The 25,161-nt window shown below is 40.7% G+C and overlaps 1 protein-coding gene and 1 pseudogene across 4 annotated transcripts in view; one reads left to right on the forward strand and one right to left on the reverse strand.

The window, feature by feature from the left end:
• Window positions 1-16,664: 16,664 nt before the first annotated feature.
• On the reverse strand, window positions 16,665-18,075 carry LOC136398366 (AP-3 complex subunit sigma-1 pseudogene; annotated as a pseudogene).
• A 4,934-nt stretch (window positions 18,076-23,009) lies between these two features.
• DUSP22 (dual specificity phosphatase 22) overlaps window positions 23,010-25,161 on the forward strand; it is a 75,379-nt gene continuing 73,227 nt past the window's right edge. The window contains exon 1 of one of the 4 annotated variants that reach the window (XM_066376899.1): window positions 23,010-23,480. In XM_066376899.1, coding sequence (XP_066232996.1) covers window positions 23,460-23,480 — 21 coding nt within the window. In that variant the 5' untranslated portion in view covers window positions 23,010-23,459. Of the gene's footprint in view, window positions 23,481-24,291; window positions 24,313-25,161 lie in introns of those variants that run through there. The other 3 variants (XM_066376901.1, XM_066376900.1, XM_066376902.1) reach the window with 3 other exon arrangements.

Raw genomic sequence — 25,161 nt, forward strand, 5'->3', positions numbered from 1 at the left:
ATTTAATTTATTCTCCCCTAGAACTAAAAGAATATTCAGTAATTGAAGAAATTAGGTTCTTAAAATTAAAGCCATATAGTCTCTGAATGAAAAAAATATATAGGTGTTGGCTGGGTGGCTCAGTGCATAAAGCATCAGTCAAGCTTGCCAGAGGTCATGGGCTCAACCTCTGGTTAGAGAAGTAGGAGGAGCAATCTGTAAGTATACAACTAAATGGAACAAAGACTTGATGCTTCTTTCTCTCTCTCTGCCACTCTAAATCAATGTAAATTTTTTTTTATTTTCTTTGTTAGTCCATACTCTGAGAAGACAAGTTTATATTGCTAACTATTCTTCAGAATTATAACTGGAGTTGTGGTTCCTCTTTGTTGTTTCCTCCACCGACTCAGATAAACTTGGCAAGCAAAGACATATTTAGCAGGTGTTCCTCCTTTAACAGAATTAGAATCACAGTAGATGTCTAGAAATGTAAATATATGAAATTTAAAAAAACTCAAAAAAATTCTAATTTTTGATTTTATTAATCAGTTCAACATATGGAAACTTTGTTAATACTATTAAAAATTTAAAACAATTTTATTATTCAAATAATAGTTATAAGAATTCTATGTGGGGTTGTTCTGTGGTTATTTTTAACAAAATACACTATAGTGAGTAAGTATGCATAATACAGAGAGTTCACATTAGAGTAAGGTTAAGTGCTGGTGCTCTGAAGTCACATGGCCTAAGATCAAATACCACTCCTTCCACTTACTCAGTTCATGATTATGAGGAAGTATCCTCTCTTAACTTTCAGCCTTTGATTAGTTTAGATGGGAGTATAGTACTTGACTTGTAGCACCATAAACATTGAATAAGTAAATATATTTAAGGCACTTAGAAAAGGTCTGGCCCATAGTAAATACTTAATAAATGAGATTATTTATTACACTGGGGAACAAATTTTTTTCCATTTTCTATTGTTTTAGAACTGTTTCTATATATTTCTGCATCGCTGATTCCAAATCTGAAATCTGTTTTTTGGTGCATGCTCTAGTTTTTATGCAATTTTAATTTCTTTTTGTTACAGTGAATGGCATGCCTTGGTTTTTAAATTGGAGTTAAAGGGCAATGATTCTTGGATTGAACATAACCACAAAGCAATTAATGTTTTACAAACATCACTTTTACATAATTGTAGTTGTTTTTAAATGTAAAAAATTGTTATCTGATAAAAACACCCTCTTATTTTGTTTTAAGATTGAATCGTGGCTTCTTCGAGTAGGCATAAATGTAAGAATAGTTCTGACACCTTCTGTTATATATGTGGCTGTTACACACTTCAACGTCAAAGGCACAATATCTCATCATTTGTGACACGTGCATATATTGCCTATTTTCAAGTTCCCCTTGGTGATCAAGACAAGAATTGGGTTCCTCATATTGTGTGTCATAATTGTGAGGAAATGCTTCATGACAGGACAAAAGGAAAACGCAAAGGAATGCCTTTTGGTGTTCCCATTGTTTGCAGTGAACCTAAGGACCACAGCAGTGACTATTATTTCTGTTTGATCCATACAAAGGGCAATGGCAAGAAAAAACGGCATATGATCGCATATCCTAATATTCCTTCAGCAATACAACCTATCCCGACCACTCCCGGTTCTAGTTTTCAATGGTTTTATTTCTTCTAAGGTTGAAGAAAGTGAACATGGTGATCAAGTGTATTTTGGTAAGATACATGAGGAAATGGTTGTAGAATCTGAATGGTCTTCTTCTGATGCCAAGTAGTCATTAACCCCTCAGCAGTTTAGCCAACCCGAATTGAATGACTTAGTAAAAATGACATAAAAATTGTCCTCGACTTTCTGAAGTATGAGGAGCATAACTGGATCATTTGTGTGGATCTTAAAATGGTAAATTTCCTGCTAGGACAACAGAGAGGATTCACGAAGTATCCTTGCTTTCTGTGTTTGTGGGACAGCCGAGCTTGGGAGAAACACTGGACACAGAAGGAGTGGTCAAAACGTGAAGCTCTGGAAGTAGGGATGCAAAATATTGTGAATGAACCTGCAGTTAATCGAGACAGGATCATTTTTCCTCCACTTCACATCAAACTTGGCTTAATGAAGCAGTTTGTTCAGGCTTTGAATAGAGAAAGTGAATGCTTTCAACATATTATTTCTGCTTTTCCTGCCTCATCTTTCGAGAACATAAAAGCAAGTGTATTCGATGGACCTCAAATTTGAACCCTCATACATGACGAAGAATTTGCCAGAAAGATGAATAAGGAGGAGAAAGCAGCATGGCAGTAACAAAGAACTTCCTTGGCAACAAAAAAACAGAAAACTATGAAATTCTGGTTCAAAGGATGCTGTTGGCTTTCTGCGACATTGGATGTAACATAAGTGTTAAGATTCACTTCCTGAACAGTCACCTTGATAAGTTTCTCGAAAATCTTGGAGCTGTGAGTGATGAATAGACTACTGCTGGAGCATCAAATGAGATTGTCCTCAACAAGTACACAACACAAGAGCTACAAACACAAATTTTTGCCTGAATAGAATTTAAATACATTTCATGCAAATTTTATGATTAAAATAAATGTTTTAATATGTTCTATTTTGAAATTGTAGACAAATTCTGATGCAATCATATCTTTTATTGTATTCGTGTATTTACTGCATTATATAAATTATTATATTTTCACAAAGATGATGCCCAAGAAGACATTCTACTTCATTATTTTAAACTAAATATTGAAAATTTTACAATAAGATGAAAACCTAAAATCTTGAATTGCAAAAAAACTGTAGCTTATAGAGAAAAACTAATGTCAGATTTGAGATCAGCACACTCGAATTAGGTAAGAACAAGTGTTTTTGTGGATGCAACAAAAAAATTGTTCCCCAGTGTTATTATTCAATGAACATCTTATGAAAAACATATTTTAAGTGGATATTTCAAGTATCTTCAATGAGCTTTATCATCCTGGATTGATAAAATTATTTTATTTTACATTTGGACATCATTACGGAATATTGTTGTCAAAACTGTAGCTTTCCTATTAGTTAGGATGCTTTTAGCTATAAGTGACATAAAATCCAACTACATGTGCTTAAACAATAAGGAAATGTATTCTTTATTCAAGAATGCTAGTTCCTTTGTCTTTCTATATAAATTTTAGGACAAGCTTACTGATTTCTACAAAGACTCCTTCAGGGATTATAAATGGAATTGTATTAAATCTATAGATCAACTTGGGAGCATGGGACATTTTAACAATGTTGGGTCTTTCAATTTGTGAACATGGTATAATCCTCCATTTACTTAGGTATTATATGATTTCTTTCATCAGTGTTTTGTTCATTTTAAATACATAGGCCTTACACATATTTTACTAAGTTTACATCTAAGTATTTCTTGCTTATTGGTGCAATAGTGTAAAAATACTATTTAAAACATTTTTAATTCCATTTTTTCATTGTTATTTTATAAAATAACAATTAATATTTTATACCAGTCCTGTTTTCTATAGCCTTATTAACTTTGCTTACTAATTGTAGCATTTTTTTTTTGTATATTATTTGAGATTTTCTACATGGGTAAGTATGTTTCCTGCAAGCAGAGACAGTTGTATTTCTTCCTTTTCAATCTGTACTCTTCCCTTCTACCCCCACCCTTTTTTTAGTGCACTGGCTAGCAACTTTAGTATGACGTGAGTAGGATTGGTGAGAGTGGACATTTTTGCCTTTTTCCTGATCTTAAAGGAACAACATTTGGTTTTTCACTATTAAGCATGATGTTAATGGCAGGTATTTAATAGATTCCCTTCTTCAAATTGAGAAAGTTCCCTTGTATTCCTAGTTTGCTGAGAGTTTTATAAGAAATATTTGTTGAAGTCTTTAAAAAAAATTCTGGGCCTGACCTGTGGTGGCGCAGTGGACAAAGCGTCGACCTGGAAATGCTGAGGTCGCCGGTTCAAAACCCTGGGCTTGCCTGGTCAAGGCACATATGGGAGTTGATGCTTCCTGCTCCTCCCCCCTTCTCTCTCTCTCTCTTTCTCTCTGTCTCTCTCTCTTTTCTAAAATTAATAAAAAATAAAAATAAATAAAAAATAAATTATATAAAATATTTTTTAAAAAATTCTGGATCTATCCAGAGGGTCCCTTTATTTTCTTTAGTCTGTTGATGTGGTGAATTATTTTGGTTGATTTCTAATATTGAACCAGCATTGTCACTTATGAGGTAAATCTCAGTTGGTCATGACATACTTTTCAAATATCAGCAGATTTTACTTGTTAATATTTTGTTCAGGATTTTTTCATTTATATTTATGATAAAATTGGTCTGTAGTTTTCTTTTCTTATATTGCCTTTGTCTGGTTTTGGTACAAATGCAACACTGGCTTCACAGAATGTTGAGAAGTGTTATTTCTCTATTTTTCTGAATACTGTGTGTAAACTTGGTACTACTTTTTCATTAAATGTTTGGAAGTCACCTGAGCCTGAGAAGTTTTTTTGAACAATATCAAAGCTTATTTTTCATGATAAAATATACATAAAATTTACCACTCTGACATGAAGGAGTACAACAGGTAGACAATAAGACCATCTTGGATGTCCCTAGGGGCCAAACTTAGATATGCTTTAGACAGTTTAGTAAGTTTCCTTTATTTCCTTTATTTAATGTTAAATGACATTTAAATGTAAAATTTAAGTAATAAAGTTATATATAATATATAATAAAAAATTAAGTACATTCACAATATTGTACAACCATCACCACCCTCCACCCCGACACTCCACCCCAACGTTGCTCTTGCACCTCACAATCTACACATGACTCTTTCACAAGTACCCCTGTGTGGGAAGAGAGTTGGCAGCACATTGCATCCAGATACCACCAAAACAATATAAGCTGTGAGCACAAACAAGCAAAAGAAAAAGGAAACTTACTAAACTGGCTAAAGCATATCTAAGTTTGGCCCCTAGGGACGTCCAGGATGGTCTTATTGTCTACCTGTTGTACTCCTTAATGCATGAGCTGGAAAACTTGCCTCTTAGTCTGATTAAATGCCAGTTCAGTGGTGTTTCAGAGACTAAACCAGGACGAATTCATGTGCTTCCTAGGATGAGTCAATGGTAAATGTGGGGAATTCAGAGTATAGGTAGCAAACACATCGATTCTGGACACCCACAAAAGAACAGCCCACTGCAGAAAGGAGCTGTAGGCACCTGTATAAGTGTGGTAAGACAAATGAGAGAAAGGAACAATGAGTGGAACATCTTTGCTTCTGGCAGGATGCACACTGTTGTGCATTTCTGCATCAAAAGGGTCACACTATGTGGGGCCTGGCCAGGCTTACAGTACCAGGCCCATGCCTGCCTCCTCCCTATCCTGCTTCCCTGCAGAGAGAGAGAGAGAAAGGAGGAGCTCTGATTTGCCATACAGAGGCAATATAAGTGCCCCTCAGTATTATGTCTGAACCAGGATTATGACACCAGATCATGGTGGGACATGTCTCTGAAACAGTTGGCTGTAACTGCAGGTGTTATGCCAAACCCTCTCCTGAGGGGGAGACCAGAGAGCACCACTTGGGGCTGCTTTGCACTGTCCAATCCCAAGTCAGAGTGAACCACCTGGGGAAACATCCTGAGTAGTGGGTAAGAGCATGTTGTCTTGTTGTCCCTGTCCCAGTGTGAGGTCTGGACTGGCACAAACCTGAGTACAAATGGGCACCACCCACAGTTGGGTTAGCAGCACTAGTGTGGCTGCCTGTCCTCCTCGTGGTTGTTCATTTAGCATCTGAATGGCATCTGTCAGTCATGCTGTCCAACCCTGGAAGGACTCAGTGTCAGTCTGTAAGGCATTCTACAAGAGGCCATTGTAACACTGTATGAGACCGGCCCCTGTTGGGTTGAATGGGAGGTAGAAATGCCAGTCATTGTGGAGGGCTTGAGCCCATTCTTGTATTAGATGAACTGAAGTGGGAGCCTTGGTCACTTTCAATGACTTGTGGAATGCCATATGAGGTACACAATCCCCCAAATAGTTGCTCTTTGGTTAGCCTTTCCATTTGGGTAGGCCTGTAGAATACCCGTGCTGATGTCAACACAGGTTAAAGCAAAATGAGGTCCCATGCTATGCAGTAAGGGTCCAATGTAATCCACCTGCCAAGTGGTTAGGGGTGTCCCACTCAGTGTATCTTCCCACTGTCACAAGAGAGGTGGCATGGCGCTTTGTCAGCACACCATGGGCTTTACTGACAGGTAGTCATCACCTCTGTGTATCTTAGTGGGAGGTGTCAGGCCTTAACACATGGTTCTTTGACCATGTGGCAGTTTCCCAGATAGCCACCCAGCAGTGTCTACTCTTGGAGCGTCTTCCAGTCCACGAACTCAGGCCAAAGCATCTGCTTCGTTGTTGCCTTGTTGCCTGGACTCTGCAAGGGTTAGTGACCTCTGATGCGGAATATAGTCACAGTCTTTTTGTGGCACATGTGCCACAGGCCCGCCCACGTGGCCTGTGCACAAAGGGGTTTCTGCTGTATTTTCCATCCTGCGCATTCCCAGGCAGGGGGCCAAAGTGTCGGTTCTCAGTGTACTGCTCAACTGTCAGTACAGATGGCTAGTGGTCCGAGCTCCCACGTGATGATATCTATGCCACTTGGAGTTCAGCCTTTATGTTTAATACTATTTTCTACTACTGACAATATGACTTGACTGGGATTTATAAATAGTTCACATCACCAAACCTGTTCAAGTTGAGAATTTTGAGATATACTATGAGCACATTTTTTGTATACTTAACACTTCCATCCTTTTTGGGTTATGCCTTTGTCTTATTTTTGGTACTCTGTCAACTTGTCCTGGAAGTCTCTGTCTTATTCAGCTTTTTCTGTTACCTTCCCATCTCCCAACACTTATTTTGGTACTATATGCAAAATTAGAACTTAATTAATGGTTTGTTTAAAAAATAATTAAAATAACATGCCTATAATATGACTTAACCATGGTGGTGTTTGCTTATCTCTTATAAAAAATGTAGGAAAAATATAATTTTTTCAAGAGCAATCAACATATTGCAATTTATGCTATAAGACACTTAATAAAATTTAAGTCATCATCATTGGGTTTTCTGGGTTTTTTTGTATCACTTGGCTCTATATTTTCTACTTAGATAACCTAGAGGCACCTGACATTCAGCTTGGTTAGACAGCAAGGATCATTTTCCCACCAAGTCTTTCCTCCTCTTGCATTCCCAGCCTTTGTAGATGACATGCATGCAGTTTCCCAAGCTAAGAATCTGGGAGTAGCCCTTTGCTCTTCTCCTCATTTCTCATATCCAATTAGTACTCAAGTCCTATTAACTCTCTCTCTTCCCTTTCCTCCAACCAGCCCTGAGAATCTTTATTTATAGCCTTTATTATTTCCAATCTAGCTTTGTTCAAAAACCATTTAACTGATTTTTCCTATCTTCAGTCTCATTTACTAGAATGTGGCATCTTCCACAAAGCCAGCCCTCAAGATGCTTATTCTAAAATCAAAAACCTTCAAAAGTTCTCCAAGTTTTCCAAGATGTCCAAACGACCTGGCATAGCATATGAGGATGTTTTTCATCCTGCCCCGCCCCTTTCTGCTCACATCTCACCTCTCTCTCCCTTTGCACTCTATACTCTCAGTTTGGTAAACCACTTCATGAAAAATGCCTTTGTGCCTGTAACATTCTCTTTGAAAATGTTCTTTGTCCAGGCTTCATTATCTGGCTGATGACTATACCGTCAGGAATGCCAGGCAGCCCTGAGTGTGAAAACTAGCTTAGCCATTTACTTACCTTTTGGAGCCTAATTTTCTTATCTGTAGAAATGGGGAGAATAATATCAGCTTCCCCAGATTGCTAGGAGGAACTAAAAATAATAAATAAAAATGGGTCTGGAGGTGAAGACAATAAAAATACCATACATAGCTCTTATTGTGGGCTAAGTAAGATTATGAATGCTTTATTCATGTTCACTTCTTTGTTATCCTAGATTCAGTTCAGGAGTCGCTTCCTCTGTGTACCGTTCTTGGTTTCTGAAGACTACATGGATAGCTTTGTTGATTATTTTCTATTTATCACCTCTCCTAGCCTGATCTAGTCATACACTTCTCTGTACTACAAATGACCTGGGAGACTACATACACAAAACACATCATATGGGCCCCTTTGCTGGCAGGTGGTTTTAGCTTTTGAATGATATCAGAGAGTAATTGGGGAGAGAGACCAGAGCATCTCTTCCATATGGTCTCCCTGATCAAGTCATGTTTCTGGGAGAGTGGTGATTTCTTTCTTCATGTTAGTTTGCTAGTGCTGCTACCTTAATAAAGTACCGTATTTCTCCATGTATAAGACACACCCTTTTCTGAAAAATTTGGAATCTAAAAACTGAGTGCGTCTTATACAGTGGTTGTAGATTTTCTACTTGCATTTCCTGCTTTTTTGACAGTGATGAAGAGTTGTATAAATTTTATGATGAATAAAACTTGAGTTCAATAACTTTATGTAATACTTTTTTTCAAATTTCAGGCCCCAAAATGAAGGTGCATCTTATACATGGGAGTGTCTTATACATGGAGAAATACTGTACCATAAACTGGGCCAACAACAACTATTCTTTTTCATATATATATTATATATAATTATAATTTTTATATATTATATATAATTATAATATAGTGTGTCCGTAAAGTCATGGTGCACTTTTGACCAGTCACAGGAAAGCAACAAAAGATGATAGAAATGTGAAATCTGCACCAAATAAAAGGAAAACCTTCCCAGTTTCTGTAGGATGATGTGGCAGCATGTGTGCATGCGCAGATGGTGACGTAACACCATGTATACAGTGGAGCAGCCCACGGCCATGCCAGTCAAGATGTGGACGGTACAGAGAAAAGTTCAGTGTGTTCTGTGGCTCACTAAATTTGAATCCATGACCAAAGTGCAATGTGAACATCAGTGCATTTATAACAAAGCGCCACCACATAGGAATAACATTACTTGGTGGGATAAGCAGTTGAAGGAAACCGGCAGTTTGGTGGAGAAACCCCTTTCTGGTAGGCCATCAGTCAGTGACGAGTCTGTAGAGCTATACAGGATAGCTACCTAAGGAGCCCTAAAAAATCTGTGCGTGAGCCCACATCAAACTGCACTGAGTAGGTATGAAACTGGGAGAGGCCCTGGCCGGTTGGCTCAGCGGTAGAGCATCAGCCTGGTGCGCAGGGGACCCGGGTTCGATTCCCGGCCAGGGCACACAGGAGAAGCGCCCATTTGCTTCTCCACCCCCCCTCCTTCCTCTCTGTCTCTCTCTTCCCCTCCCGCAGCCAAGGCTCCATTGGAGCAAAGATGGCCCGGGCGCTGGGGATGGCTCCTTGACCTCTGCCCCAGGCGCTAGAGTGGCTCTGGTCGCGGCAGAGCGACGCCCTGGAGGGGCAGAGCATCGCCCCCTGGTGGGCGTGCCGGGTGGATCCCAGTTGGGCGCATGCGGGAGTCTGTCTGACTGTCTCTCCCCGTTTCCAGCTTCAGAAAAATACAAAAAAACACACAAAAAAAAAAAACCCAAAAAAACAAAACAACAAAAAAAGAAACTGGGAGAGTTTTCCTTTTATTTGGTGCAGATTTCACATTTCTATCGTCTTTTGTTGCTTTCCTGTGACCGGTCAAAAGTGCACCATGACTTTATAGACATACTGTATTTTATATATAATTATATATATATAGTCTCACAGTCCTGGAGGCTGGAAGCCCAAGACCAACATGTCATCAAGGTGGGTTCTTTTTGAGGCTTCTCTCCTTGACTTGTAGATGGGTGTCTTTTTCCTATGTGTTCACAGGGTCTTCCCTCTGTGTCTGTGTCCTAATTTCCTCTTTTTATAAGGACACCAGTCAAATTGGGTTTGGCCCACCTCAATGGCCTCATTTTACCTTAATTAAAGATCCTATTTCCAAATACAGTCACATTCTCAGGTACTGGGGGGTTAGGGATGCAACGTATGAATTTCAGGGGACACATTTCATCTCATGCCACTCGTCAACTACAGTTCTGGCCATGACTTCAGCTTCTACTGGGGTCTGATCAATCTATTCTTCCTCTAACCACTTCAGGGCTAGGGTTGGCAACAGTTTTCCACGATAGTCATCTCCTGCTGCTCAGCAGCTACTCTGGGTTTTCTCAGTCCTGACACGCTGTTTTTCATGAGATAATTCACCATTGCAGTTACCTAAACTATTTTGTTGGATTCAGTTACCTGTTAGACCCTTTTTGCCTGTGTTCCCTTAACCACTTTATGCAACTGTTCCCAACACTTGGGATACAGTATAACAATTATCTGACTCATTGCCCATGTTCCCTATGGGATTACAAATTCCTTGAGAGGTGAAAACTAGGTCTTTTTATTTTTGTATCTTTAAGGCCAAGCCTGGTATCTGGTGTATAGAGGGTGTTTGAAGTTTGTGATACAATTTAGTCTCCTTGCCCCATGGTCCCCATCCCCTTTACCCAGTCTTACTTCTTTGGATATCTAGTGCATCACCTCTAGACAATGGAAATAGCTTCCTAGTAAATCTCACTGTTCCCCGTTTTGTCCATCTTCAGTACTAATAACAGATTAACTTTCCTAATAAGTGATCTTCAGAGAGATGGTGCATTCAAGGCCTTAACCTCCCTTCAATTTCTCGTGGTCCCACTATAGCCACCATCACCATTCACTTTCTAATCTGGCACATACCTCTGCTGCCAGCCTTTGTACCACTGCTCACACACATCCCTCCACCTGAAGCAGTTGTTCTCCTTGCCTTTGGTTGGAATCTCATCCTGCTTTCTCAGGGTCAATGGTCAAAATACTATTTTATCATGATTACCGACCCTCCCAAATAAAAGCAACTTGAAGTAGGATCAGGGTTTTAAATCCCAAAGGCTTTGACTTGTGCTGACAGTTGGTTATCTAGTTGCTAGACGTTGGGATAATCCAGAAGAGGGTCCTGAATAATAAGGGGAGAACTCGGAACAGCAAATATTTTCTGATACTTACTGGGTGGCCCTAAAAAAATTATTTAATGCTTTTGTGCCTCGGTTGCCAAGTGGCTTAGATTAGAATCTTATGATCTTCTAAGTGTTTCAAGATCTGCAATTCAACTTTCTTCTATATATGCCAAATTGATTTGCTGATTTAGCTCATTACCAATCATCTATCTCTTGAGGTCAAGTTTTCCTCAAGAAATACAGGTGAAAGTTTTCCCTTCAGAAGGCTGAATGTTTCCCAACTGCGTATGAGTGTAATTATATATAATTATACTGATTTTATTTATTTGCAACTTTTCTAAAGTTGAAAGCTTTCCTTGAAAGTGGTATCTTTGAGAATCCCATAAAGGGCAAAGGGAGGGGAGGGATGGTGAGAGGTAGGAAGCCACTAAAATCAGTTTTGACTAATAAACAAGAGCACATTCTGGTATTGCCTTTATTATGTCTAGGATAAAGTGCATACATCATTCCCTACATTACAACACTCTTGGAAATGATACCCTATGAACCAAAAGTCCCAGAATGTGGTACTAAGACAGGCTGATCTTATATTCCTGCCTTGAAATAACCGAAATCATATTTGAAACACATGATTGTATATTTTGAAAATAACCTGCCTACCAGAAATGCAGAAATATAAGGATGCCTACTTTTACAGAACAGAAGAGCTAGCTGAGGAAGTTCGAAGAGTATCCTCCCCTAAATTCTAAAAGCAAGGTTTATATTCAGAGTGTGCCACATTACATGGAAGTTACTTACATAAAATCCTTCTTTCTCACTGACTTATAATAGATGTGAGTTAAGTGTGGGGAGTTTTATTTTTATTTCTGTATCCTCAGCTTCCAGAAAAGGCCCAGACATAATAGGCTTGCAATCAATTTTGGTTAAGCAAATAAAAAAGCCAACCTCAATGCTCGGAGATGAGGAGTGTGCATCAATCATCCAAGACAGCATTACCTGAAGAACAGTGACTGGGATGCAGGACAGTGGGCAGGAAGTGGATTGAAGATGAGGAAGGATTAATATATTTATGTACCCAAACCTTACACACTATGAAAATCTAACCACTTTCTCCATTTCCTTGGAAATAAGCACTTAGTCTTTCAAGTACTGTGATCTCTTCAATCTAATATTATAAGAAAAAATCTATTAGGCTGTCATGGTTATTCTGAGATAGTTTCTAAGGAAGATATTCAAATAGAACCTAACACAACTATGACTTGGTTGAGGAGAGATCAAACTGTATTTTTCTCCAGGGAGAAATACTGACATTGACTTTTCTGCGGCCAATATTTTCCTTCTGGGAAAGTATCAGTTCCCCATTACAACATTTTAAGAGGGAATAGTTCCTGCTTTGTGTGCAAGGCAGCTGAAAACTGCCTGGTCCTGCCCAGTAATGAGAGGCACCTGCTCCTTTTTGATATTTCATTCACAGAACCATTTGCAAATATAGAGGAAGGTGCTTTAAATAATAATTATTTTTCTCATTTAAAACTGATGCATATTTCCCCCCAAATACACCCTAGCTGTAGGCTAATCAGCTGTCCTGGATTGCTCAGGACTGAAGTGCTTCCCAGGGCACAGGACTTTCAGTTTTAAAACCAGGAAAGTCCTGGGCAAACTGTGACAATTTGGTCACCCCATATAATATATTGTACCATGTGAAAGAATCAAATTGCTTCCTCTTTTTATATAATGAGTAAATATCTTAGAAATAAGAAATTCTACAAAATTAAAAAGAATAGAAAGTGATTGATTCAAACAATGACTATATATTTCTTTAGGAAATAGGTAAAGAGAGATGAGGAATTATTATCTTAATTCTGTAAAACCATTACACTTAATTGATAACTAGAAGGAAGAATGGTCTGTTTCAAAGTAGTTTTGCTGACCATGTGCTGAGACATTTTACTTCTGCAGCTTATTTATGATAGTCAGATATGTAACTCTGGCAATCAGAATCAACACTTACACTGACTTGGAAGTTTTACAGTTGCTATTACTCAAAAAAAGAAGCTTCATCAATGGCTTAAATAAAATAACCACAATGCAGAGATCCTCCTGCTTCATTTGTTTAATTGTTATGACTGCAACAAAAATAATGAGACTTTAAAAGCAAAAGTTCATTTTAAGTTGTATATATTTTAAAAAGCATTGCAGTGGTCCTGGCTGATTGGTTCCATGGATAGAGCACTGGCCTCAGGTGCAGAGGATGGTTTGGTTGGTCTGTCAGCCTCAGGCACTAAAAATAGCTTGGTTGATTTGAGCACTGACCCCAGACAGGGGTTGCTGGGTGGATACCGGTTGGGGTACATGCAGGAGTCTGTCTCACTATCTCTGCTCCTGTCAATTAAAAAAAAAACATTGCATGAGAAAAGATGTCCACATATCACATTGATTTATATGCCTTTCTTTCTATAAATCCACAGCATTTGCTCACCTGTGAGGCTGCCAGAGAAAACCTTCACAAGCAAGAGAAGGAACTGTCACTTAAGACACCAGTTTTTTGCCTGGCCAGTGGCAGCGCAGTGGATAAAGCATCGACCTGGAATGCTGAGGTCTCCGGTTTAAAACCATGGGCTTGCCCGATCAAGGCACATATGAGAAGCAACTACTATGAGTTGATGCTTCCTGCTTCTCCTCTCTCTCCTTCTGTCTCTCCCTCTCTTTCCTCTTTCTAAAAATCAATAAGTTTTTAAAAAATTTTTAAAAGAGACACCGGTTTTTCTTTCTGTAGAGATAGAGATCTCATATCACCTTTTAGACAAACTGCCTTTCATAGGGAAAAAGCACCTGCATGGACCCTTTAATTACAAGAGGTAAAATAAGCACTCCCTTGTATTATATTTTGAAGCAGAATGGGGGAGAAACTGACATAATTATAAATCCAAATACAAATGAGTTTAGATTGAGACATTGTTATAGACTGTCCAGTGTGCAAGTTATGCATCAGTGAATCAGAGCAAACTTTGGCTTAGATTTTCTACCGCCTTTTAGGGTTTACTGAATATGAGATGTGAAAGAGAAATATACCCTAACTTCCTGTGAACCAAATATGTGCTCCAGTGCTTATCTTCTTTGTAGTTGTTCTTGTGTTCTTGTTTGCACACAGATGTGACTAAGAAAGTCAAAATACAAGCCAACTGGCACTTAGAGGATGTCAGTCTTTGAATACTGACATGTAGCTCTGGGTGAGACGTCTTGTCTGGATAGGGGGAGGTGGTCTCCTATAGACCAGTGAGAAAAATACAAGTGCTCTGGTGTGGATAAGAAAGAAACTAATCCTGGTCTGTGGTCTAGCCTAAGAAGCACTTTATTAATGATGGCTTTCTCATAATTCACAGGGTTTTAATGATCAATGATTAATCAAAATAATGGTAAAGAGTAACAACTGTAAAATCCAACAGAGTGTTAAATAATGACACCATTATGTCATATAAAATGGGCTTCCCCTCTCACAAGTGAAATTTCTCCTGGGGCATTCCATTCTCTGAGGAAACCCCCCTCTCCCAGCAGCCCCCTACCCAGACATTTTTTAATGTCTTCAGATATAGTTCAATATATTTTACAAAAAACAAAACAAACCAACATAAACTCTTCACTAGGGAACAACTCTAAACAACATTTAGCAGATGGTTGTTAGGTTGTCTAAGGAGAGCTGCTCTTGACCAATCATTCCCCGAAGCTGGGGCTTCCCTTGCTGTTTTCCCTTGTGTCTTCACTTCTGGGCTGCCCCCTGGCCCTTGCAGGCATTTGAAGAAGCAGAAGTGCGCCTCTGAAAGAACATCTGGTCTGTGCAGGTGTGGTGAATGCAGAGAGATGAGATCCTCCGACCAAGGATACTTAGGGACTATCCCACTCTACACTAGATTGCAAGCCATGTGGTCACTTTGAATAAGGTTTTATAAATCTTTGGAGACCATGATCATGGTACTATACAGAAAGCAACTAGCAAGGGTTGCTGGGTGTGTTTCTTTGTGCCCAGGTGAATTAGGGAAGGAAGCAAGGCCCAAACTGTATCTTATACAGTTCTGTCAGACCTAAATGAAAAAGATGACTATTCTACTGAGTCCAAAAAGATATTACTAGTTCAGATTTTGGCAGCTTACATCATCAACCATGAAAAAAAATTTTAAACCATGAAAAGTTTTAAAGGCCCTGTTTGCTATCCCTGGTAGACCTTCCTTGGCAGAGGTAGGGAAGTACATAAGTCAAATCAAACTACTCCAGACAAGGAAAATAACCATAGCCAACCTACAAGATGGGTGTTTATAAACCAGGAATGGTTTCTTAACTAAAGATCAAAGCACAACATAATGTTAAGGATACAATTACAGAAAGTACTGGGCTCTGCCAATTACAGCTATGGCTGCAGTCAAGGGACCAAGTGCAGGAACATGACATACTGTGTGCAAAGTCTCTCTCTCTCTCTCTCTCTCTCTCTCTCTCACACACACACACACACACACACACACACACACACCAGGGTACACTGCATCAGTTTTAAAGAAAACAAAGAACAACAGAACTTTGGTCACTCCTAGACAACAGAGCCATCCCACGTGGACATTGCATTGCTCTAGAAAAGTAAAGGTAAGTCAATGCAGTGTTGATGTAATACCTGGCGTGTAAAAAAGGATGAATTACTGGTGAACTTAACTTCACACCTGGACAGATGTAACAACTTCCCAGCTGAGTGCTCTTTCCTCAAGGAACCAACATCTGAATATTTCCCCACACTGCAGGAACTATTTTAGGGGCTGAGTACAAAGGCTGATGACAATTGGCCTTGCCCTGTTGATACTGATGATTTTGGAAACTAAGTATACTGATGATATAAAGGAACGTTATGACCTGTAAGCTGACAAAAATGTCACCTTCCACCCAACTTTTAGGAACAAGGGTTATGCCTTATTTCCCCTTTGATACTCTGCTCTAAAATCTGCTTAATAACTTCGTTCCTCCCAGACTGGTCTGGCTTCTGCAAACTCTCCCAGAAACTCTACATACTGACAGACCTTAACAACTCTCCCACTAAATGCTTGCTAGCATCTCTCGATTCACCTCCTCCCAGATTGTCCAACCCCATAACTGCTCTGCTGGCTTACCTAGATATCTACTCTTCTTGCTGTTCTTCTCTGTCCCCACCATCTTCAGATTTCTGTGCTCTGACATTCAAGCTCTCAAAACCTCTCATATATATATTTGGGATATATATATATATATATATATATATATATATATATATATATATACATATATATATTAATATATATATCCCAAATCTCTTGAATGTAAAGAGGAAATCAACTTCATAATCAGAAGATACCTTGGAGGGCTGGAAATTGGTGGGTGGTCTTTCAAAGGTTGAGGTCATTGAGAGGCCCATCCTCATGGTTAGGCTGCTCTGCATGGCCTGAAGCAATCAACTTGGAGCCCTCTTTCTGGACAGTTCTGGGGAAACAGAAGATGTGTTATGCTTTTACTTTGGTACTTCTAGACACTGCCCTCTTTTCTTCTTTCCACATTCATTAGTTTCTGGCTTTCTGTTACTTTCAGTCATGCTTTGGCTAGATTAGCTCTTCATTTCTTTTTTTTTTTTTTTTTTTTTTTTTTTGCTTAGCAGTCCAGTTACCTTGGAGTTTATTTAAACTAAGAAGAAAAGGTCATAATGTTTTCATGCAATACATACTTGGTTCTTTAAATAACAATTGTGACAAATAACAGAAAGAAGTAAGGAATGCTGCACTTGTGATCCATACAAAACACCAAAAATTTGGGTTGTACATAATTTAAAATGTTTCAAACACTTTTTGAAATACTGTTGTAGCCAATGCTTAGAGGCATGCCTTAGGTGGGCATAGGAATGCAGTTTAGAAAAGAAAGAAAAAAATCACACTGAACTACTCAATTTCTTCAAAATCACTGAGCAAGAAAAACAACATTGAACCATCATACTGATTTCACACAACTTCTATACAGTACCTTGACTTAAATCCAAGAGCAAAAGTTAAGACTCTCCTCCTCTATTTTTGGTAAACAACTGCATGGTAAACTTAGATGACTTTTCCCCCTGGATTTCACCTGGGAGTGGCCTTTAAAATTATTTTATTTAAAAGAGGGCAGGTTTGGCACTTTTATACTGATGTCACCAATGTTAATATTTCTTGGGATCTCAGGAAGATTCATATTCTTTACAGCTGATACAGCACGGGCTGGAGCTCCCGCTAAGCCAGCCTCAGATTTCTCCAGTTTATTTTGTGCATCAATTTGTGTAACAATCTCATTCATGTTGGTCTCTAACACCATTCCCCCCAACACCATTTCTGCAAGAATATTGTGAACCTTGTCTACATGGAAAATTAAATCCATTTCACAGACATTTTCTAAACACTTGTCTAATGTTTTCACAAATACTTGAATTAGATCTAAAATGCCAAGTTCACTTTCTGAAGAATCCAGACAGAAGACAAAATATAACGTTGCATAATGTCTATAAGTCAGTTTGTTGTCAGATCTGCCGATTAATAATCCTCCTTCTAGGAAATTACAAATATTTTCATCTCTCTTAGATACCAAATGGAAAGTCTCCCTGATGATCTGTTGTTGTATATCTTCACTGTAAGGCTGGTAGAACTTAGCCGCGGCTTCCCGCGGTTGTTGAAGATAAGGATCGCTTTGATCAAAGCTGAGCGGGATTGACCCGGTGGGCGCTGGGGGCCAGGGCGGAGGCGGGAGCTAGAGCCTGGCCTCGGGATCTCGCCAGCGATCCTTCCCCGCCCGCCCCTTCCCGCGCGCGCGGCCCCCTTCGTTTCAATTTATTGTTCTTCATTTGTTTTTATTGGATAGTGTAACCTAAAAATTTTGCAAAGAACTAGTGTCTGTTAGTGTAGATTTAACTGGCTATCAAGTGAGAAAAAGATAGAGGGAAAGAATCACAGAGAGAAAGCATGAGAGATTTCATTTCTGTGGCCCCATTGTACATTAATACAACATACAGGTGGTACAGTTTGCTCTTCAAGGGCTGAAGAAGACATTTCTGGTTGTCATAATTGAGGAGTGCTACTGACAAATAGTAGTAGAGGCCAGAAATACTGTCAAATATCCTACAATGCAAAGGACAACCTCACAATAAAAAGAATAATAATTATTCAGCCCAAAATGTCAGCAGTGCTAAAAGTTGAGAATCTCTGGATTACAGTATGTTCAAGGGGCCAAGAAAAATTACATAACTAATTCTCACTTGGGCAGAAACTTATTTCAATTCTCTGAAATTATCAGTAACACCCCTAATGATTTGGCTGACTGTAATGGTTAAGCTTCTGCTTGTGGGGTTTCACACATTCTCACCTTAAAGTTCAAAGAATTGCTCACTAACTAGTTATCCTTTACCACATATGTATAGACCTGGCCCACATGACTGACAGATCACTTCTCACTGGGCACATAGGAAGGCTTAATTCTTTAGGAGTTGTTGCCAAAAATCTGTAGTGTTGGGTGTGCCGAAAGACATAAAAACGGCAGGAAGGAAAGTGGAAGTAAAAATCTTACATGATGTAAAATTTCACTAGGCTTATCATTTCTTAAAAATTTTATGAGTGAAGAAATGCAAATATATTCTCCTTTAAATAACTCTAAAGGAGATTCATGCCAGCTTTGACTAGGAGATGCCTTCCTTCCCTACTTTCTATCACCAGGAGCTATGAAAGAAGAAAGAAAGGAGCTTGGAAGTGGGTAGGCTATCAGGTCAGCAGGAGCTTCAGCTCCAACTGGGTACTGTGAAAAGAGAGACAACCAGGAAAAGTTGCCAAATTGAATTGGACTTTCCCTTTTCTTTTTAAGTCATAAAAATGAAAGACTTGACAAGCTGATAACAGTGAGGAACAAATTTTTTTTCATTTTTTATTGCATGAGGTTTTAGAACTGTTTCTATATATTTCTGCATTGCTGATTCCAAACTGAAATCCGTTTTTTGGTGCATGCTCTAGTTTTTATGCAATTTTAATTTCTTTTTGTTACAGTTAATGGCATGCATTGGTTTTTAAATTGGAGTTAAAGGGCAACAACTCTTGGATTGAACATAACCACAAAGCAATTAATGTTTTACAAACATCACTTTTACATAATTGTAGTTGTTTTTAAATGTAAAAAATTGTTATCTGATAAAAACACCCTCTTATTTTGTTTTAAGATTGAATCGTGGCTTCTTCGAGTAGGCATAAATGTAAGAATAGTTCTGACACCTTCTGTTATATATATGTGGCTGTTACACACTTCAACGTCAAAGGCACAATATTTCATCATTTGTGACACGTGCATATATTATCTATTTTCAAGTTCCCCTTGGCGATCAAGACAAGAATTGGGTTCCTCATATTGTGTGTTATAATTGTGAGGAAATGCTTCATGACAGGACAAAAGGAAAACGCAAAGGAATGCCTTTTGGTATTCTCATTGTTTGGCGTGAACCTAAGGATCACAGCAGTGACTGTTATTTCTGCTGTCTGATCCATACAAAGGGCAATGGCAAGAAAAAACGGCATATGATCGCATATCCTAATATTCCTTCAGCAATACAACCTAACCCACACTCTGAGACACTCTGGTTCCAGTTTTCAATGGTTTTATTTCTTCTAAGGATGAAGAAAGTGAACATGGTGATCAAGTGTATTTTGGTAAGATGCATGAGGAAATGGTTGTAGAATCTGAAGGGTCTTCTTCTGATGCCAAGCAGTCATTAACCCCTCAGCAGTTTAGCCAACCCGAATTGAATGACTTAGTAATAATGACATAAAAATTGTCCTCGACTTTCTGAAGTATGAGGAGCATAACTGGATCATTTGTGTGGATCTTAAAATGGTAAATTTCCTGCTAGGACAACAGAGAGGATTCACGAAGTATCCTTGCTTTCTGTGTTTGTGGGCCAGCCGAGCTTGGGAGAAACACTGGACACAGAAGGAGTGGTCAAAACGTGAAGCTCTGGAAGTAGGGATGCAAAATATTGTGAATGAACCTGCAGTTAATCGAGACAGGATCATTTTTCCTCCACTTCACATCAAACTTGGCTTAATGAAGCAGTTTGTTAGGCTTTGAATAGAGAAAGTGAATGCTTTCAACATATTATTTCTGCTTTTCCTGCCTCGTCTTTCAAGAACATTAAAGCAAGTGTATTCGATGGACCTCAAATTTGAACCCTCATACATGACGAAGAATTTGCCAGGAAGATGAATAAAGAGGAGAAAGCAGCATGGCAGTCTTTTATGGCAGTAACAAAGATCTTCCTTGGCAACAAAAAAACAGAAAACTCTGAACTTCTGGTTCAAAGGAACTTCTGGTTGGCTTTCTGCGACATTGGATGTAACATGAGCGTTAAGATTCATTTCCTGAATAGTCACCTTGATAAGTTTCCCAAAAATCTTGGAGCTGTTAGTGATGAATAGACTATTGCCGGAGCATGATAGGAGATTGTCCTCAAGTACACAAACGCAAGAGCTACTAACACAAATTTTTGCCTGAATAGAATTTAAATACGTTTTGTGCAAACTTTATGATTAAAATAAGTGTTTTAATATGTTCTATTTTGAAATTGTAGACAAATTCTGATGCAATCATATCTTTTATTGTATTAGTGTATTTACTGCATTATATGTTATTATATTTTATCATTCACAAAGATGATGCCCAAGAAGACATTCTACTTCATTATGTTAGACTAAATGTTGAAAATTTTACAATAAGATAAAAACTTAAAATATTGAATTGCTAAAAAACTGTAGCTTACAGAGAAAAACTAATGTCAGATTTGAGATCAGCACACTCGAATTAGGTAAGAACAAGTGTTTCTGTGTATGCAACAAAAATTTTGTTCCCAGTGTATTGTTGTGATGGAGGGAGGTGGGGTTAGGTCTAGGTTAGCATGGAGGGGAATGCAGGGGGACCCCTCACACACACACACGCACACACACACAAAATAAGAAATTTACAAAATCTGAAAATTGACAATATGAAATCTAAAGTTGAGCCTGTGGCTCTTATAGGGCCATACTGAACACAGGGCAGAGTGCCACTTTGACTATTAGAAAATAGCCACAGCAGTTTCTGAACCTCGAAGAGATTACTACACTGTCGATCTGAATTAAAGAAACACATTGAGAAGAACTGAATAAGAGAAAGGACATGCTCAAAATAAATGACAAAAGAAAAGTTGGAGAGGGTTTGTCACTTATGGGCATGTACCAACTTAAGAAGTAGTTGTGTTCTCGAAAGTTCTACTGGCTACTGGAAGCAATAACAGCACACGTAGAGTGATGGAAAACAGAAATCGTTCAACTGATCCCTGGATTGGACATTCAAAAATTCATTGTCCAATGCCTATATTAAGGAATAAGAAAATGGTCAGAAAAGGTGGTCATCTTTCCCACGATCACTCTGAGATTTGGGAACAAAGGTGAGTCTTGAAATTCCGCTGGCAGTCAAGAAGGAAGCCAGTAAAAGTAATGACAGTGGGGAGCAGAGGCGTAAGAGGTTGGCTGCCCAAGTGAAGAGGAAGTGAAGGTGGTAGGAAAGAAACACTCCAAAAGCAAGGGGCACAAAGTATGATGCCTGGTCTGGGTCCCATCTGACCAATAGTAGACAATTTGGGTACACTCTGAGTGGCAGCTTCCTACATGCAAGGATTTGGTACCTGTTGTTTCGTACCTGTTGTTTGGTACCTGTATGATGTGGCATACAGGAGAGAAATGGCCAAGCTGGAGTCTGCAAGTTCTTTTCCAAATGTCAGCATTTCTCACTGCTGTTTTCTCAGCCCCCGAAATGTATTAATTTATTCAACAAATATTTACTGAACTCCGTTTGACTAGGTACTGCCTATAGTAGTGATAAGATGGGCACGGTCCATTTTCTCTGGAGTTTGCTTTCTAGTGAGGCAGAGAAAAAGTAAGCAGATAAATATGATGCTGTCTGATCACATTAAGTGCTATGAAGAAAAGACTACAGGGTTAATATGGTGACTGGAGAATCTACTTTAGATGGGGGGAGGGGGGTGGTCAGGAAAAGCCTCTCTGGGGAGGTGACATTTGGTGGTATGCAGAGGTAAAGATTGAGATGTCTAGGTAGAGATCACAGCAAACACAAAGGTCCAAATATGTGACGAAGCCTGCTAGTTTCAGGGAACACATAAAAGCCAATGTGGTTGTAACTTTGGGTGAGTAAGGAGGAGCAAATGAAATGAGGTCATCAGTGGTGAGCTTAGACATAGTAGAGGGATGCACATGTTCATTTAACAAATATTATTAAGCACCTGCTATGCCCAGGGCATTGCTGAGTATATAAAAATGAAATTGAGAAACCCCAATATCAAGGATTGTCCCCAGAAAGTTCAAGTTTAGGAAGGGTGACGGAACACTCAAAACTGCTACAGATGGAACGTGCTCCATTCTCGACAGACACTATGTCGCTTAGAAAGGACAGGGGCTTTCCAAAAGCAAGTGTCCCAGCACGACCATCCACCTAGACTAGAGACACTTTATAATCTAAAGAAGGGGAAACACGGAATCCAAAGCCAGGGTCTGAGATCGGCCCTCTGCTCCCCAGCGAAAGGACGTAGGGTCATTCCAGACATGACTAAGCGAGCCCCCCTTTCCTAAACGGGTGCGCTTCTCGGTCTCCGTGGGTGGGGGAGGGCCACAGGAATCCCCCGATCAGGGCCTAAATCTGCGCTTTCAGAAAACCCGGGGCGGGCGGCCGCGGTGATGAGCACCTGATTCACCCAGGCAGCCCGGGCGGGGCGGCGACTGCCCGTAAGAGCCGCCGCCGCCGCCGCCCCCGCTCCACAGGCCCACTCCAGGGGAAAAGGTCTCCCGGGAGCCGGCCCGCTGACGCTCCGCCACCGGATGGGGGCGACACCTGCGCGACCCCCGCGCCCCGCCCGCGGCTTCCCGGAATGCGCGTGCGCGCGCGCGCGCCCGCCCCGCCGCCCTGACTCCAGCCCGCGCCCTCCCCTCCCCCTCCCTCGCCCCCGCCTGGCCGCCAACCCCACGTCCCGCGGAACCGGCCGAGTACTGCGAGCGCCGCGACCGGGTGTCCGGGTCAGCGCGACATCGTTTCCCCGCAGGGACGCCGCCGTTCCGTCCGCCCGCCCGCGCCGGGAAGTCCGGGGCGACGGGCGGGAACCCCTGGAGTCTGTCCCGGGCTCCGGGAGCCACCCCGCCGCCCGGACGTCCCGGATTGTCGTTGTTGTTGTTGTTGATACTTAGCACGACATTCCTGCCCAGCCTCCTCCCTCCGCCCCACCTGCTCCTCTTCCTCCTTCTCCTCCTCCTCCTCCTCCTCCTCCTCCTCCTCCTCCTCCTCCTCGGGTGGTAACGCCATCGGGGAGCCTGCGCCCTCTCTGCCCAGGGTGCCGAGCGCGCACCCCGCCACCATGGGGAATGGGATGAACAAGGTAACGTGTCTTTCTCTCGTTTCTGCCCTTTCTGCCTCCACTGTCAGCCTTCCCTCCGGCCGCTGCGTGTGCGGGGAGAGCCAGGCCCTCAGTCGCCCGGTGCGCGCCCCCTCTGCCTCGCGGGGTGACCTGGCCGTGGGGGAGGGGCAGGCATGGGGGGCGCCGGTGAGGCTGTGTTTGGAGGCCCCTCCGGCCCCGCCGCTTCCGGGCGCGCCGCGCTCTGGGCTGGCAGCCCGCCGTGCCCTTTAAAAGCATTGGGAGCTGCTCTGTCGACACGTCGGCTTTGCTCAGAGCACTGCGGTTTCTTCTTTCTCTACTCCCCGCCCCTTCACTCCCAGACGGGGCTCTTGAAGCGTCACCACCCATGCACTGGAGTAGATAGGTGTCTTCCAGTCTAACTTCCTTCTCTCCTCCAGATTTTGTTTTCCCCTGTGTGTCCAGATACCTCTTTCTGGTGGACAGAGAATTTGACGAGAGACTTAAGTCCTAAGGTGTTTTTAAATACCTGAGGTTGGTGGTGGGGGCTAGGGGACAAGAGAAGGGATTCAGGGCTAATTTATCCTGGGTTAGGTGGCTTCTGCAGCAAGTGCAGCCTGTTGGCCGACTTCTTGTGCTGATGATGCGTTCTAGAAAATGCAGCGCTCTTTGTTCTGGTCACCACCCTTTGCTCTCATTTCTACAGACACCCCCCCCCCCATACACACACACACACACACACACACACACACACACACACACACACACACTTTTTAGGCTTTGGGATAGTCTTTTACTTTTCTTGCCACGGGAACGTACCAGATTCCAGCTGTAGCAGTTGTGAGTTGCCTGGAATGTATGTATTCCTGTAAATCACAAGGTTAAAGGGTTTCTGATCTGATACTGCTGATTTAAGGGAACAGACTTAGAAAACTTTTTTTAAAGCCCTCAACAAAGACAAATTCACAGGTCTTTGAAATGGTTCTTGGCCAGAGATTAACTTCTGGTCTTCTGCTTCTGTTCCCTCATTGAATTCCACTCACCCACTTCTTCACATACGGTGAAACTTGCATATTGGGTGGATGTAACAGTGGGCTTTCTATTTTGATTTGTCTCAGCACAGGGATCAGCACTGATTTGGTTCTTTCAGCTGGAGGGTTAGATGTGGAGTAGGAAGTGTTAGGCGACAAGGTGGGGAAGGAAAAAAGTGCAGTAGAGATCATCCTGCGTACTTACTTAACTCTTTTAACTTGCCCAGTTTGTATTTCGTGTGTTCTGCAGATCCATTTCATGAAAGAACTATTGTGTGTTTTGGGCCTGCATAAGGTTTTTTGGCAACCAAAATCATTAATTGTGTGTAGGGTGTTTTCGTATAGTGGGGGTGGGCATAATAGGTGGGCCCTGATCAAGTTTGGAAACAGACTATGTGTCTTTTGGATAAAGACTTGCATCATGTCCCCATTATTAGTATGGGACTCCATCAGCACCGTGAGTCTTCTGCTTTTCAATCAGAACAGAACAAAAAAACTGCTTTCCCAAGTTTGTGGGCCATATCTGCTTTCCCATTAATGGTGGTCATACCTCAGCTCTCCTTTGGTTCTTTCTACCGTTTTTTTTCCCCACTTAAATTGTTCGCGCTCCACTTCTTTCAATATTTAATTCATTACGTTTATATTGTAATTCATAGAACATATTTCAAAATACA

Source organism: Saccopteryx leptura, chromosome 3, assembly GCF_036850995.1.
Source record: "Saccopteryx leptura isolate mSacLep1 chromosome 3, mSacLep1_pri_phased_curated, whole genome shotgun sequence".
In the NCBI taxonomy this organism is placed as follows: Eukaryota; Metazoa; Chordata; class Mammalia; order Chiroptera; family Emballonuridae; genus Saccopteryx; species Saccopteryx leptura.